Source organism: Homalodisca vitripennis, chromosome 6 (genome assembly GCF_021130785.1).
Source record: "Homalodisca vitripennis isolate AUS2020 chromosome 6, UT_GWSS_2.1, whole genome shotgun sequence".
Taxonomy (NCBI): domain Eukaryota; kingdom Metazoa; phylum Arthropoda; class Insecta; order Hemiptera; family Cicadellidae; genus Homalodisca; species Homalodisca vitripennis.
The window spans coordinates 12,140,540-12,159,243 of NC_060212.1; the positions used below are offsets into that span (position 1 = coordinate 12,140,540).

Consider the following 18,704-nt stretch of genomic DNA (forward strand, 5'->3'; position numbering starts at 1 on the left):
ATACTAAAAACATTATTTTAGTGATTTCATAGACTATTGACTCAATATGATCAAATCAATGAACGAAATTATGGTTTCCATTTTTCAACACCGTAAATGGGGACTAGTGGGAATATGGATGTAAACAGAAAGTATAAATATGAAACGTGCTTACAATATTGACCTCAGAATATTGTGTTAGCAAATTACACGAGACTACACATCTCCTGTAGCTCTGGTTGTCACAGATATTTGCTAGGCTTAAACTTGCCAAAACTCCATTCTTTGAGTCCTTTAAAACCCACTTTAAAAGCGAAGGACGAGTAAAAGGTAATGTTTTTTCCTGGACGATCAGGCCTAATAAGTCTTCGTCTTAACTATTTTATTGTTTATTTACCTACTGGATCAGGTTTTGGAAGTACCCTTTTTATACATAATTTGAAAAGTTTGAGGTATAAACATAAAAGTAACAATGCCGTTATACAGGAATTATAAAAAAAATCCTTAATAAAAAATTCGTGTAATGCCGGCTAGATGATTTTCGGCCCAATGATGAAATTGTCCCTGTAAATAAAACATTTTTTAATACAATATTTGTTTCAGAAACTGATTTATTAAAGAAAACTGTTTTAATGCACATCTCCCATTTTATATTAGGGAGGAATTGATGAAGTCAGTTTCCTGACTAAATAAAGTACATTAGATTTTTGATCAAAAAATTACAATACACCCGATAAACGAAAGATACGCGTTTTAAAGGCAGGGAAATGAAAAGGGGTTTCCATTATTTAACGTGGAAATATACTCATTCAAAGTAGTAGTAGGTAGGGAAATTCAGGCCCAAGTAACAATGTATTGGGAACAAAGCATTCTTAAGGCTTAATTCGTGTAAGTACTGAAGAATATTCACATTCATATTTTAATCCGTTTGCCCATTGTTAAACAGTTGTTTCAAATTCTGACGATTGTTATAAATTTAATTCCTCGTGGATTACGCTCAAAAGGAAGAAAGTCTTTTGATTGTTTTTAATGCCTATTGCATCTTCGATTTCAGAAGGGGGTAGAAATTATGGAGTTAGCTCCTTCACCAAACAAAGTAAATTGTTGATCTGAAAATTAAAATGCACTCGAAAAACCTTTAGAGTGGAGTTTTAGTGACCTAAATCCAGAGGAGTAGTATGTTTATATTCTTTTGCTGTTACATTTTCCGTCAATTTTTTAAACATATAAAAAGAAATTGATTTATGAATCTCGTTTCAGAAATAATATAATTATTATATTTTAGTACAGATTTTATTATTACACTTGTCTTGTAATTCTAAACAATTAACGACATTAAGAAATATAAAAATGTATGGTAGAGTGTAACTAGTACTATTACTTCGTTCATTAGAATCCACCTCCTTTGAAGTAGAAATGCAGTTTGAAATACGTGTTGGTCAAACACAACGTATCAAGCTCAGTTTTAAAAAGAGATTGAAGAGAATTGACACTTCGCCGAGATTCCAGGACAGAAGACGAGACACCGGACGACCATAAGAAGTGACAGAGACAGACAGCAATGTGTCAGTGAACAACTCAGTGATCTGTCTCTTGGGTCTCAGACATACGACACCATTGGGTGGGGGGGGTCCGAGCGTTGCTATCGTATAGAGCTATTTTACATTCTTTTCTTACATCTGAAGTTTGGAAACTTTCAGCTATATGGGATTTTAAATACTTCAGTTGTATTCCTTAGTCATTAAACGCATAACTTCATTCATGAGCAAAGCCCATTGATGATTTTAAACCTATTATACTAAATTATTGATGCCCTGATCAAAAAATCGATATGAAATTAATACATTATTTTTGTTTTCATTTCAAGAAATATTTATGTGGCAGCATATAAAAAATTTTGATTTGTCTCTGATATGAGAATTAAAGTTCAAATCATATGTCAATTATGACGCCACATATTATAACAGATAACTTAATAAACAATGGATTTCAGACATTTATCTTTATGTTACAATAATTGAACACTACGTATCTGGGACTGATATCTTCACTATTCCTTACTTTTAAAAACCCAACCATGGATATAAACCTTAAAACTAAGCAATGAACAATCAATTTATTGTAAATGTATTGAAAAAAAAAAAAAAGTGTCATGGCGGGTGGAGAAGACGACTCTAAGTGTGGCTGCTGTAATTATTTAGTTAATAATGATGACGATGCTTTGCTTTGTGACGGTATGTGTGGAAAATGGTTTCACATTAAATGTGTAGATATGACAAAGAAGTTATACTCAAAAAATATCAGAGCTGGAAAACGTAGTTGTGTGGTATTGTAAGCCCTGCTCAAGTAAGGTTAGCTCCATCATTCGTAAGAGTGTTGACGTAGAAGATTTGTTGAGTTTACGTATCGCGGTTGACAAACTTTTACATATCGTAAAAGGAGTGGTAGAAGACAACGTTTCATTAAACGGTAAGTTGGACTCACTTTCATTATTCTGCAACGACAATTTGGCAAATCTGACAACGGCCATGTCCTAACCTCAAAAGATCCTAACCTAAGTGACTGTGAACCTTTTAAACAGAACGATAAGAAAACATCCACACAGGACAGCAATGAGAAATCTCAGTCCAGCATTAGTTATAAGGACGCTTTATTATCCAACAAAGATTTTGCTGCTGCCACCAAAGCCAATGTTAAGGATAGTTTTACTCTTGTTAGTAGGAAAGGACGTGTTTCTTCTGCCAAAAGAAATGAACCAAATAAACTAAGTTCTACCATTGTGGACAAGAGTGGGCCCAGGCCTAATGTATCAAATAGGCCTAGGTCTAATGTGGTCTAATAGGCCTAGGCCTATAATTGGTAAAAGAAACTGACTGCTTAATTAAAAACTGTGCCTTGAAAAAAATGGCTCTTTGTGTCTCGGCTTTCCGTAGAAGTAGGTAAAGAGGATCTTTCGTCCTATCTGAAAGATATATTTGAGTGTGAAATTGAATGTGAAGAATGGAAAACTAAGTATGACTCTTACAGATCTTTTTAAAGTGTGTGTGCCAGAAAACAAAATTGATATTGCACTGGAAGCTGACACTTGGCCAGATGGTTGTCCTTGTCAAAATGTTTCGAGTTCCTCGAAGACCAGTTGGCGATGAGTCTTTTTTGCCCAAGACCTCCTTGGAAAAGAACCCAACATAAGATTACCCGTGTCGTGTGATGTAGATGATTCGTATAGTAGTGATCTGACTGGGCCTATTGATAGTTTAAATAATGTATCTAGACGTTGTAAAATATTGTCGGTCAATGCTCAATCTCTTGCGGATAAACAGTTTGAAGTCGAAATTTTACTTTCACAAAATGGTTGTTCTGTCTTTTGCGTTTGTGAACACTGGTTAAATGAAGATAATAAGAACTGCATCAATATAAATGGCTATTTGTGTGCAACAATGTACTGTCGGAACACTAAGTCAAGAGGTGGGTGTTGCAGTGTATGTTAAAGAAGGTGTCAGTTTCCAAAAAATAGACGTTAGCCACATGTGCCAGGAAAGTGGCCTTGAGATTTGTGTGTGCAAAGGTAAGGTTGGATAACTTAGAAGTCCTCTTAGTCTCTATTTATCGTGTTCCTGATGGAAACCATGAATCATTCCTTGAAGGACTGGATAGGCTAATGATCCATTTACTAGATTGTTATAGCCTACCAATTATTGTGTGTGCGGGGACTTGAACATTGATATAAGGTTACCTCGAAACTTTTCGTTACAGTTTTTGGATATGCTTCGTTCGCACAACTGTTACTGCCTTAACTCGAACCTACAAGAGGTACAGCATGTATTGACAATGTTTTTTCAAATTTGCCAAAGCTAACAATTAAAACAGTGGTGCTTTACCCACCACTATCAGATCACAGTGCTCTTTTGACTACTGTACTCTTGCCTGACTCCTGCACCAGTGCGCAGAATGTGCGTTTGTTGAGAAATTTTAATAACCATAACCTTGAAATTTTTGAACAGTCTCTTGGAGGCAATAAACTGGGAGGAAGAATTTCAGCAAAATTTCAGTAAGTTTGATATTTTTTTCTACTTAATTCATAGAAAAAATGGACAAATGTTTTCCTGTTAAGACTGTTAAATTCAGTGGTCATACGCATAAGAAATCGGTTCCTAAAAATTGGTATTACGGTTGACCTCTTTATGAAGAAAAGACATGTTGAAATGTGCTATGACATCTACTTATGGGCCCAACGTTACAATATTTACATTGAAGCTACAAGACGTTCGTATCTCAATGCGAAGAATGACTATAAAAAATGTGTTCTTCAGACAAAGTTTAAGGCAAACGCAGATTCTATCGCTGCTGCTCCAAATCAGTGTAAAAGAGCTTGGGAATTAATATCCAATTCTCTACAGAGAAGAAAGCCAATGTCGCCTGAAGTCGACCAGCTAACTCCTGAGATCTTCAGCAATTTCTTTGCGTCTTCGGTGGAAGAGATCCGCAGCTCCACTGGTTTCATCTGTTACAACTGCTATGCTCTACCTACAAAATATGCCTCGAACTGTTTCAGCTAATTTCAAGCTAAAGAAAGTGTCTTATGATGATGTGATAAAAATAGTAAAAAATCTTAAGCCTAGCAAGTGTAGAGATATCTTTGATATCAGCTGTGATCTTGTAAAAAAAGTACTGTTAGTAATAGTACAGCCTTTGACAGTCTGTATAAACGAGTGTCTAGATAAGGGATTATTCCCCGATGTACTTAAGTTATCCAGAGTTGTCCCCATATTTTAAGAAAGGTGACCCGTCTAGTCCTTCCAGTTATCGACCGATCTCTGTGGTGCCTGTTTTCTCCAAAAATTATTGAGAAAGTGGTGATACACCAGGTTAGTCACTATTTTGAGTCTAACCGATTGTTTTCAGAATCTCAATTTGGCTTCAGGGGTGGATTGTCGACAGTGGATGCGGTCGGGGGGGGTCTGGTGGAGGGCCGTCCTTGGTGGATTTGAAAATCGCGCGGGTACGGTCGCCACCATGTGTGATCTGACAAAGGCTTTCGATTGCGTTCCGCATGACATTCTTCTCATGAAGCTAGAACATTATGGCGTTGATGGTGCCGAGCTTAACTTATTTCGTAGCTACCTTAAAAATCGCACTCAGCAAGTTAGCTTTGGAAACAAACTTTCTGAGGTGGCAGGGGTAGAGAGTGGAGTAGTACCACAGGGCTCGGTCCTTGGCCCTTTTCTCTTTCTAGTCATGATAAACGACCTCCCAAAAAACATTTCTATATGTAAGTCAATTATGTATGCTGACGATACAACATTGTTTTGTAGTAATTCTAATGTAAGTACTCTTTTTAACCAAATTGACAACAGTCTTAAGGAATGTGAAAACTGGTTTGATAATAATGGCCTTTTGTTAAATGGTAATAAAACGCAATCTGTTCTTTTCACTCTTAGCTCTCTAGAACTTGGATCACTAGATATAAGCTTTTAGCAATAATGTCAAGCTATTAGGAATCAACATTGATTCAAAACTCTCATGGGGTTCCTCACATTCAGGGTGTGTGTGTAGCAGGCTTTCTAGAGTAATATATCTTTTGCGTAATTTGAAAAAGTGTATCCAAAAATATATTTAAGAATGGCCTATTTTTCCTTTTTTTCATTGTATAATCTCTTATGGTATACTGCTCTGGGGTTGTGTGTACCAGTACAAAAAACATTCTGTTACTCCAAAAAAAAAGCAATCAGAATAATTACTTACTCTAATTATAGAGCTCACTGTAGACCATTGTTTATAAGTGAACAAATACCCACAGTTTTTAATTTGTACATATTTCATTGTCTAGTTAGAGTTAAGTTGAGGATTGATTCTTCCTTGTTTAGGAGTGACATTCACAACTACAACACCAGATACAGAGATTTACTTAATTTACCACATGTTAGGCTTAGCAAGACACAAAACTCTTATTCTTACGTAGGCTTAAATATGTTCAACAAACTTCCTAGAAATGCTTAGTGATATTGATTTTAAATGTTTTAAAACAAAAACTGTACAGCTGGCTACTGAGGAATCCTTTTTACAGTGTAAATGAGTTTTTAGATCTTTCAACCATTGACATTAGCTTTAATTGATGACCTTGCCTTATCTGTGATATAACTGTTTTAACAATTTTGAATGTTTTGTATATAATGGAATTTCTACTTTTATTAACTGATGACCTTGCCTTATTTGACATATTAATCAACTATTTTAAATTCTGTGTATATAAAGGATCTTTTAAATGTATGTTTTTACTTTATATTATCATTGTGCATTACCTTAAATGGAATTTTAAGTCTTTAATTAGTTTTGTCCATCAAATATTGACTAACTTTAATTGTTGTACTCCGCTTTATCTATGCTCCCATTTGTTAATTGTTAGTTTTAATTTTATAATGAAGAATTGATTTCATTACTTGAACTCTATTTTAACACTAAGTGAAGATGTACCTGTAAAGACATAAGTAGAGTATTAACTATTATTTGTTTTGTAATGCCTTGTGGCAACTTGACGTCAACTGTATGAGTTACCAACTTGTTTTTTGTTTGCAATAAAGACTTTGACTTTGACTTTGACTTTGACTTTGACTTTGACTTTGACTTTGTAAGTGAAGAACTTAAGCAATACTTTGCTGGCAGAACAATTAAATCATGTTGAGGCAGTCTTCTAATTCCTCTGATGCGCTGACGTGTTGAGTAGGGCTCTTGATTCTGTCTAGTTTCATCGCTTGGATCCATTTTCACCTGTCTAGACATTCATCTAAATAATGGATTTAACTTAAAATATGCCATGGATTTACTATAGATTAAGTATTCTTTGGTTAAGATTTGTTATTGACGATGGAAGGTCTGAAAGGATAACAGGATTTCGGACATTTTCCATCGTTATAGATTCTAAAAGGTATAACACAACGTTTAGAGGATTGGAATATATCGTCTTTATCAGGTGGGGGAGGTACTAATTGTATTTTCGTTATTTTTGTATGTATTAATACCTCCCCCACTTGACGAACAGGATATATTCCAAATGGTTGTTAACCGCGCTTTGCACGCAACGTTCGCCATACTATCAATCATTGCAGTAATCATGATATTAATACTAATAATATTTTAAAGGAAAGTAGGATTCGCTAGAGGAAGTCCACCTCCAGGTCGATATGAACTTACAAGTATCTTTTTAGTAGGATCTCGAGTTTTATTATAAGGTTAAAACTGTGTACAACAATAATTACGTAATGAAAATAGATAAGAAAATGTATTACTCTAGGGACACTAATGTGTGGACTCTCTTGCTGTTTTCAACACCTCCTATCATAACAAATCCAAAAAAGCCAAAAATGAAAATTTTATCTAGTTCTGATCTAAAAAATAAAATCTATTTTATTGGACAGTTTTTTAAAGTTTAGAAAAAAACTAACATCAAATGTCCAAGTATTAGTTTATCAAAATCCCACTTGGCGTTGTAGAATTTGAAGTACAAGTGAGCTGATACATAAGGTTATTTAAGCTTGGCGGCTGCAGGGCGTGCTTGATTTAACGAGCTGCCCATTTTTAATCACAAGGTAAGAGTGCACCACACCACACCACCACACCATGGGTCGCGTAACAGGCTTAGCGGAGTTACATGACAAGTATCACGTATGCAGTTTATTTTATTAGGCTGTAGTATCAGTTACTGTGTCTCATGATAAATGTCATAGCTGTGCTCAGATTGCTTAAAAATGTATTTTTTCGCGAATCATTGTTTCAAAATTGTAAAATTTTTGGTAATACTAAGCCAAATCATATCGACACGTACCACTGTTGAACTCAATATCACTAATATAGAACTAAAGTTCCATGGAAAATTTGTAGTCTGTAGGTACTTTATACAAGATATATCATTAGGATAGACAAACGGACAGACATGACCTTTTCCCGGACCGTCGAGTGATTTCGTACTAGCGGTCAACCAATAATAATTTTAAATTTGTTTTGTACTGAGTTTTGCCCTTATTTCTTTTCAATTTCGATGTGTTTTGTATATAATATGTGTAATTTCGCACGTGATAGTATATTTTGAAATTTATATATGACACCTAGTTGATCTATTTCATATATTATATTCTTTTTAAACCTGTTAATATCCTCATATTTAGTAGTAATAACAATGCCTGATCAATTATATAATGGATAGAGTTCTTTTTATAGGATTAGTAAACAATATTTTAAAGAAATAATTTTATATTTTTGATGTTGCCAATTTGGAAAATATTGAGCCATCGGCAATCCAACATCTGTAAAAAGTTTCCACTGAAACGCAAATCCATGATATAATTAAGCAGTGTCACTCTCTGATTTAATCCGGAAATATTAATACAGTATAACATGTGTGGACACTGTCAATAAAATGCTCAGATTTCTGAAGGTTGTCCGGATGAGTGGAAGTGTATTGGCGACCGTCATTCGGTTTAAAGGTCACCGCGTAATCAATAACTCCAGTGGACAATCAGGAGTTGATCATCTGGAAAATAAACCGTTTCGATATCGGCCAGCCAATTTATTGACCTCTAGACTCTGGAGAGCAGATAATGTCGAGTGATTTGGCGGGAACTTGTCATATGTTAGCAGCTTATAAAGTAGTGAATTTATTTAATTTTTAACAAAACATTGCATACATTGTGGCTGAGTGTTAGCAAAGCCTATAGCTAGAGGATCTGGAACATTTGTGTATGAAGTTTTATTTCTAAATAGTGATTCAAAAGGAGCGCCAGTTTTGATACACCAAATCAAGAGGTTTACCTAAATAATAAAAATAAATAAGGCCTCCTGCAACGCTGCTGTGAAACTATTGTTGCTCTGTGAAACTAAAGGAGCTCTGTGAACGGTTCCAGGCTCGTGTCATTTCTCGGAATTCCGACCATTAGTGGCCACCCTCATGTGACTTGACACCTTGTGACTCTCATCCTTGGGGTTATCTGAAGTCTTTGGTGTATGCCAATAAACCTTGAAACACCAGTGAATTGGAGGAGGAAATTCGACTGGGTGTGGGCTAGGTGGAAATGGAACTTTGTCGTGCAGTCATAGTGAATGGTGTGGACAGAGTTGCGTACAATCATAAGTGAAATCGGAAGGTTAGGCTATATGAAAAGTTAATATACGGTACTTACTTTTAGTTTATTGTTACAATAAATCTCTTAGTTTTAAATATTGAAATATTTACTCTTTTAAAAATCAAACTTTATAAAAGGGAACACTGAGTTTAATGATGGTGGTGAAGAGAATAAATAATGGAATTAGATGTCAATTTTGAAATTCGGTGACAATATTTAATATCAGCGCACTCATGATTTGTAGAGCCCTTTCTAGTTCACCGGAGTTTTTATTATTTAAACATCTACTTTCATTTAAATGTACCATGTGCCATTCAAATGTTGTATAACACTTAATTTCTTCATAGACAGGAATGAGACTATTTTGGTACATGTCCAACGATGGACTTGAACTAAGCATCATTGAAGCCGATTACTCAGTAGTCTGACTCAATTCCTCTTTTTACTGCCAGGGTTCTCGTTTGATAAGAAGGTTTATTTATTAAACACTTATGTGAATTCAGTACTTTATAAGCTACTAACATATGACAAGTTCCCGCTAAATCACTTGATATTTCCTGCTCTCCAGAGTCTAGAGCTCAATTATTGGCTGGCCGATATCGAAACGGTTTATTTTCCAGATGATCAACTCCTGATTGTCCACTGGAGTTATTGATTACGCGGTGACCTTTAAACCGAATGGCGGTCACCAATACACTTCCACTCATCCGGACAACCTTCAGAAATCTGAGCATTTTATTGACAGCGTGCACATATGTTCTTTGCTCTTCAAAACTATACTTGGTTAAAATTGTGTTAACTGTTCTTCAGTTTTGTACTAAAAATGTATTAAATTATTAAACAAATAGCACTGTCTACTTGAAATTCGATGGCGCAATCGGTCTTTGATATAAACACCTTTTTTAAGATACCCTTTCTGAAGGGAGGGGAATTAAGCGGTTTGTATATTCAGTTCTATGAGAAAATGTGCCCATTTAAAGTAGTAGTAATTAGGGAACACAGGACCAGAGTACAACGAATAAAATAAAAGAAAGGTTATTGTTATTTCATAGTATGTGTATCATAAAATAGGACTAAATTTGGAGAAGATTAATCATATTGTATATCAATTTCTTAAGAAATATGACATCTTTCAAAGCATAATTCATATAGAAGACAAAGTAATATATTCACATTAATATTTTCATCCGTTTTCACAATGTTACAAATTTGTCAAAAATTCCGGCTCTAAATCAGTTTTGTTCAATACGTCATAATTGATAAAAGGTTTCACGTCTTCAAGGAAATATTTACTCAACCAAAACCCGATGAAAAACCTCGGCAATATTTTTATTTTTATTTTTGTTTTGTAAACCGACGGCAACATAACACTTTTGGAAATGTTTTAATAACTTGTATATCAAATATGATTATGATCAGTCTTGGGTGGTTGGTCGACAAATGCAGACCTGTTGTGACCTGTATTCTGTAGTTTAGTTTTAATAATTAGTGTTGCGTTTAGTTTTGTATTAAGTGCATGTTTTAGAGTTAGGTAAGTTGACAGACAACATGGTGGTTATGATTCCTGACTTTCGCGCGTCACAACACTAGTATGGTTTATTTATTTTAAACCTAGTTTGTAATGATATGTTATAATAGGTTAGTTATTTACCTGAAGAAGAGATCAGATTGCAGATCTCGAAACGTAGTATTACTGTTTTTTTTTTATCTGAGCGATGTCCGGAAAAATCCTGTTTCCCTCACAATCCTTCCGTCGTCAAAAACAAACTTCAAACAAAAAATGATTATAGCCTTTGTACTTATATTACTAACAAGTCAATGTTTTTGCAATATTATGGCAAGGTACACTCACTGTAACAGGAAATCACCACATATTCGGCTATATTCAATAATGTGCCATATTATTCATAAGTTCACTGCAACGATCTCTATTATATTGCGTTGTTATAGAGATACAATCAGCTGCGGATCAAGATCCTAGGGGACTGTTACTACTGCATCAGTGGAGCTCCCAGGGAGAGACCCGACCACGCGGTCCTCAGCGTGCACATGGGGTTGTCCATGGTCAAGGCCATCAAGTTAGTAGACTACAAATATCAAGCTGAAAACCCTTCTGCTTCATTTTAGTTGCTCATGAATTAATAAAAAAACTGTTTATTTATTAGTTTCAGAGAAAATTGTATTTTTTAAATTATGGTTTTATGATGGGAGAACAAATAGTATAGCACAAAAATACACACATATATTTCATCGTAATATTTCTTAACGATTGTACTATGTTTATGTTAGCTGTTGTGGAGTCTTCAGCGAATCAATCACTTTTCTGTAACCACTGTTGAGAAGAGGTTAACCAGATAAAATTGGTTTTGATAAAGAGTAAATTTAAGCAAAAGCTAAGTATGCTGTGCTTGTGTTTGTACTATAATGAAAATACAAAAGAAAATATCACTATCGTTTTTTTTTCTTTTTGATTTAGTTATAAAACTAATCTTAGTTTTTTTTTATAGAAGCAAGTTTCTCAGACCTGCGTACGTATTGCTTGGGTCAACAAAATAAACTCAACTATGATATCCGAAAAATCTAAAAACCTATGTAAATTATAATAGTCACAATTAATTTGATCCATAAGTGCAAAGCCTAAAATACAAATATTGTCAATATTGTTTAACGTTATCTCTAAACCATGAATATACCTAAAATAATATGTAATATGGTAATAATATACCTAAAATATGCCTACTTCCATTTCTAAATTTAATATAATTCCACCATTTATTATCTCATAGTTGAGTTAAGTCAAAAGCTGTGAACTTCGATTTCAGGATTCTACCACACTGGGATAAAGTAGTTTAATTCTAACGAAATTGTTGGAGCTATTTCGTAAAGAATCATGGACTGTTTGATATAATTTAATTTATTTGACAGGTCCTCTCCCCAGCTTCATAGTCCTTAAATGGTTAAAGGATGTGAGATTATATTTTAGTGATTATCACTTATATCAGAAGAATTAAGTATTTTATGCAAGAAAAACTTTACGATGTTCATTTTATAATCGGAAATTGGATCTGAGACAGCGGGAAACTGCTAGTTAAACGTAAAAGATTTTAATAAATAACTTTCAATAATCACTTCACAAATCATAATCGATAAACAATATTATCACGCTGTGAGTACTGTAAATTTGTTCAGGAAGACATTTAAAAATAATGAAATTGCATGACAATTACATTTTACTAATGGGAATCCATTGAGAAATTAGTTTATGAAAGAGATTACTTTACTCCAAACAATATCAAAACATCACTTAGCCATTATACATGTTCATCTAAGGTCATTTCCGTTAGTGAAATTCACGATTTTAAAGCAACATTCAATATTCAGTAAATAGTTTATTAATTTAATTATGATATTCTTAATAAAGTTAGTTAATAGTCATATTAGAAAAATGTTCTTTATATTTACGTTTTTTTTAATGAATTTGCCTCATTAAAAAAGTGTAAATTACAAAATATTTTTAAATATAAATTATTTACAATTAAATAAAACAAGAATTAATTAATTTTAATATTTGAATATTCATGCAGTATATTCTCCTGTAGGTCCACTAACGTAACCTGACAATGCAGTCACGGCGTGAAATCAAAGTGCTTAACATTATCATAATTGATTTCATCCTTTATAATCATCGACGTTTATAATTAATTACATAACAATTTTGAAACGGTATAATTACTACATTGAAACCAAATCCCTCTTACCGAACTGCTATAGCGTTCAGTTATGTCAAACTTATTCAGTTACTAAGTACCAAATTTATGTTTTTGTTTATGTGATGCTGTCGATGGTGACTGCCGATCATCTGCAGTATATTTTACATAACAACTGTACAAAGTCAAACAGTTCCATAAACTATGTATACGAACTAATTACGAATACAAAATATGTCTGTGTACTTACATTAGGAATTCTAATTTAAGTAAGCAGATAAGACACGAAATAAAAAAATTATGGTTGCCTGTAAAGTCGGTTTTACGGGCGAAGATTTTACGTGACAACGTCTTTTTCTCGGTAGAATATTTATTGATATGAATATTATTAAATTGCACAATAGGAACAAGGAATTGAATGAAAATAAGAATTGCACAAATTTTAACCATAGAAATATATTTTGTTTACTACTAAAACATTGTACATAATTTGAAATTAATTAAAATTTGTTATTGTAAATGGTAAAGTTGAATAAAACATTTACTAAAATTGGAATTTGAAATTCTTGCTAAACACAGTTAAATTCTAACTCCGCGCGTGGTGATTGGTCGGTTTAGTTCGTTTGTTTGGTCGCACTGTTATGACAGGTTAGAGGTTATAATTTGTTATTTTAAATGTTTGACTAGCAATACGCGCTGTTTCTTCTCAATCGACTGAATTACGATTGATTGCAGAGTGATTTAAACTAATAATTTTACTTAACACTATCAACATTTGTCAATAGTATGACATAACCTATAAACTCAGTTTCTCAACTTTTGTGTCAATCTAACAATTAATCAATCAATCATAGTTTACGATAATGAAATATCAGTGTACAATTATTTACCTTTATTGTTGTAGTTGTTGTAAATGACGAATCTAAGCACTCCACATTTTCACGAATAAACATAGTTATCTGCTTTATCCCGTGCGGCGGACCTACAGTTATCTGCTTTATCCCGTGCGGATCCCGTGCGGCGGACCCACTGGACGGGCATCGTAACGTTACCGGGCGTTACACTTTTTCATGAGTGACTCCGAGCCGCAACCTAATTTAAGACGTTGTCACGTCAAAAAAGTCTTGAATATATATGTTTTGAAATGCATAGTACGTTTCGTTTTTTTTAAAGGAGGGACCGATCCCCTTTTAAACATTTTTCTGACCGATCTCTTGGGCCACTGGCCTTTGCGAGGATCTTATCAAGCAGAAAAAGGGGAAGAGTCGATATGATACAAGTTTGATGGTACTGATAAAAAGTGCAACGGTCACAGACAGTGTTTGAACTTGCGCTAACTCAGACCTCAAGTACAGCGTCTTAGACCACTCAGCAATCGGCTCCAATTTTATGCTTATCTGCCTGATTTATTATTGCCAGCGTTTTAAAGTTGTTATAAGTCACGGGTACAGGTATAAAGTACAACACAACTATAGTGGAAAGCACTGATGCAATGTGAATGAAGAGTTTCATTAGTTGGTCCCCTAGGTGCGTTCAAGGATACTGAAAATCTTGTCACGTACTAAGTAGTATTGCCAAGATACTTGGTTTTGGTGGATCTCTTCTTCCAGTAGTCCAGCTGCACTAAACGGAAGTTGAAGTAGAGCGGAACTCTATATTCACATATAGCGTACATTTTTAACATATTCTGTACTAATGTGGACGTATTAGTGAAAAAAAAAAACAATAAACCATATTTAAAATAAATTTGTAAATAGCGAATATTTAATTTTGTTGACAGTATTTTGTAACTTACACTATGAACTCCAGGTTATGGTTAAAACACAAATAAGTGTAACATTTGACATAATAAATTAGTTTAAAAAAAAATACATAACTGTTCATGCATTCAATGCATTTTAATATTTCCAGGAGTTTTGCACCTTACATTAAAATTAACCTGTACATGAAGTTTCAAGGAAGTAAACAATGAATTCTTTACTTTTATTTTAGCATAATGTTCAGGAAGATCTGTAGCCTAGGACTTGCATTCCAGTCCAATCTAGGTTGGTAGTGAAAATAAACACACACACACACACACACACACACACACACACACACACACACACACACACACACACACACACACACACACACACACATCCTGGAACCAATCGACTTGAGAGTACATAAATTATTAGTTGAAAACTATTTGGCATGTAATTAATATTAATGTATGTAAATTTAGTTGCATATCCAAGTTTATGGAGATAACAACTTCAAACTCTGTATCAGTGTGTTAGAGATTGAGTGCCATTTGGTTTTGATCCGTTGAACTGACTGGTATTGACCAAATTCATCATGCGCATAGAAGATAAACAAGAGGGATGTCTCAAAGGACATATTGCATAGCGCGATACAACTGCCAGTTTCAGTACTACTATTAACTGCACCTAGTGCAACACTTAGCTAATTCGTTTCACTGGTTCAATCCAAAATAATTAACTTAGTTTGACATCTAAGTTTGAACTGTCTTTGGTCGTCAATGTGTGGTTTGTAAATTTTAGAACACTTGCTTAATTTCCTGTTTTTAATATATTTTAACATGAAATTCTTGTAAAAAATGAAACCATTTTCAATAACGAAAATATTAACTAACTTGCGATTAGTTAACGACACAGCATGGACAGTTTGATATTCGTGAGATTTAAAAACATTAGGTGCTGCTACGTGAGGAAAGTTATAATTTCAATTACTGTCCTTTCAGAGTTTCCACGGATGAATCGGTATATTTTAATTTTTGATTACTTTTAAGATACGTTTTCAGTTCGTTACGATATTTATCAAGAATACAGATTAATTGAGGGAACAACTTTTAATAATGGTTAAAATACAGAAAGAAATACACTGAAATGTTCACGTCTCATCTAAAGAATAATTTATAAACTCTAAATTATTTATAACTCGTACCCTAAAATGTTCTAAATAAACGTAAGGTGGTATAAAATAACAAGTATTAAAATATACAAAATGCTCCATACATACAACATACAAAATATATTACTTAAAATAATCATGACTTCAACTTTAATGAGAAAGTTAGTTTAATAAAATAATAATGGACATAAATAAACTTAGCCATAACTGGAATGAACGTTTTTTTGAAACAAATATTGATTTTGGCCTGATTAAAAATACATTAAATACCATAGGTTTAAAAATAATGTGCAACTTTTTGACACTACAGAAATGATGTACTGATGCATTTAAGCAATATTTCTTGAACCGTATTATGGTTCATTTCTATCCTTCCCTGTTTAGAAGTAGTAATGTTGTAATATTGGCTTTAAAATATGCAAATGGACCAGTCAGCATTATTTGTCACTCCTAATCACGGAAAGCCTTATATAAGGCCCAAACTGTTGCGCCCATAACTACGTATTACTTATTACGATTATTCATTATTTCAATTATTTAAATCGATTACATTAAGTGGAAACGTGACGTATTATTTGTAGTGAAGAAAGCATTTCTACCGGATACCATTAATACCCCTTCCATGTAAATATTCAGTCAGCGGAGAATTTTCCCAAGTCACCTTCTTCATGTAATTAGTCTTATGAAGGTGTTTGGTTAACATTTAACTGCAGAAGGTACATGTTAAAAATTAAAATATTTTAAATTAAAGCCCTTCGGATGTTTAAATATTTGCACAGTGGCCTGTAGACGTTAGTGGAATTACTTGTTCTTGCTTTACTACTTATTTTTACATAATACCACTAATATTTTAGAGATGTCGAAGTGGTCTATAAAAAAATGGTTACCACATAATAAATATCAGTTAAATAGGGTGGTTATATGTTATATGGTTGTATATTATTATTACAATTACATACACATATAACCTATTAGTTACTTATTAATAATGATTTTATCATTAAATGTAATTGCACGTTAAACCCATTATGACACTACTTCACCTACTTATTTATTAAAAAATAGTAGCTAAGCGCAAACTTTTTAAAGATTTTAAATGCTCATATGTGTTTAAGGTAACTTTTTAAACATATAAAATAAGTATTTTTATCGTTTCATGAGGATTTATAGTGTTCAAAGCAAGACTTTTTAATAATTAATTAAAGCTATAAAAATAGTTTGATTATTTAGCAATATAGATCTGAGTTATGAGAATTTATATTTTTTGGTTAAGAAAATAACCTTTTTACAAAAATATCTTTTATTTGAAAGTACCTAGTAACATACATTTTTATAAATAAAGTTGTTCCCTTCAGTAACCATTAAAAATACATACAAAATGTAAGAATTTCACACCTTTAACCATATAACCCAACATAATTCTTTTAATGCTAATAGGGCTCACAATTAAATAAGAATTATTTTATTTTTATTTTTATTTTTATTATAAAAAGTATCCTAAGGTGTAGGAATTTAGCAGGAAACAAAATACAGTCAACCAAACATCATTTGTGCCATATTGCAACTAAGTTATTCCTGCCAAGAACTTGTTAAAACAAGAAATAATATCTTATTGGAAGTTTAAAACATTTTAAAGTTTACTTGGATAAAAGTATTAAAAACCACATTTATACCTTAGAGGGTTTTATGAAATCTCACAGAATATAACAACGCAACATCAACTCCTGACTACAATGGACCAAAGCTACGGAAATTGCTACAGGCGTTTTCCGGAAATTAACGACAACTGCTGTCATTGTGAAGTGGGAAATTACAAACACGTGGATTTTCTTGCAGTTATACGCCGTGTAATACCGCCGCTATTACAGGGAAGGGAGAACAGATTTTGCGTGAAATCAGTTCATTGATACAAAGAAGAAAAATACTTTGCAGGTTTTGTCAGAAAAGTGTATATTGTAATGTTTATAATTTTTAAGTGTTAATAAGTTTAATACGATGAAAACAATGAAAGTTACTGACGTTATGGCGATTAAGGTGTGTGCGAAATATTATTCTATATATTCTATAAAGCTTAAAATTGAAGTATTTTAGCTAGTCTCATTTATTTTTCTTATGTAATATATAATTAAAAATGCAAATAATATACATTTTTTTATTACAATATTCAATATTATTCCAGCCGAGAGACAATTTTCATTTTATAAACACACAATCTGGTTTTTACTTAAAACGTTTAAGTAATTTAAGACTAAGTAAGTAAGTAAGTTTAAGACATTTATCTTACGGAAGATATCGATAGTCGGCCATGACAGTTTTGGTGGACATCGTGACGGGAGGGTATCTAAAGAGTTAGAATAAAATTAATATTTTTTAAGACACACATTAAACGAACTGTCAGTTATATAAATGCATTATAAGTCAGACTCAGATACAGACTAAGGGTGTATTTATATGTTTATATGGCTGACGATGTGTGTTAAGGGTATCAATCACAAAAAATATACTCTGAGAAAAATTATCGTTTCATATAAAAAACTTTTAGAAACTTCCCCATTTTAACTTTCGCTAAAACTAGCTTGGCTCTTTGATACTCTATTTATTTCTTTTGAAAAATACTTCTATTAATTTCAAGAAAAATCATGTGTGCTTGTACTGTGTAAATTTATGCTAATTTGACAGTAATTCCATTACACTATAGAGTATCCCTTTTGTGTCGCTTCATATTACCGTGTAATAAAATCAAATTTCTGTTTCTGTTTGATTAAATTATTTTAAATAAATAAAAAATAATAACACTTTGCTCTCTTAGAATTCAGTTTATTATAGCACCTCTTCCATGCGAATGATTCGTTTAGCTTCAGTTCACCTCCCTCTTAGTGCAGCGTATGGAATCCGATGCTATCACATACTTTAGTGACTTGAAGAGTTCGTTTTGAGCTTTTTTTTGCCGAACTTTTTTGGATGTTTTTAGAACATGACTCCAGATTCC

At 33.0% G+C, this 18,704-nt stretch overlaps 1 protein-coding gene across 1 annotated transcript in view; it reads left to right on the top strand.

Moving 5' to 3' along the window:
• The window catches only part of LOC124364107 (adenylate cyclase type 3), a 321,145-nt gene that overhangs the window by 239,315 nt on the left and 63,126 nt on the right, over positions 1 to 18,704 (top strand). The window contains 1 exon segment of the mRNA XM_046819303.1: positions 11,043 to 11,170. Within this exon segment, the coding sequence (XP_046675259.1) occupies positions 11,043 to 11,170 (128 nt within the window).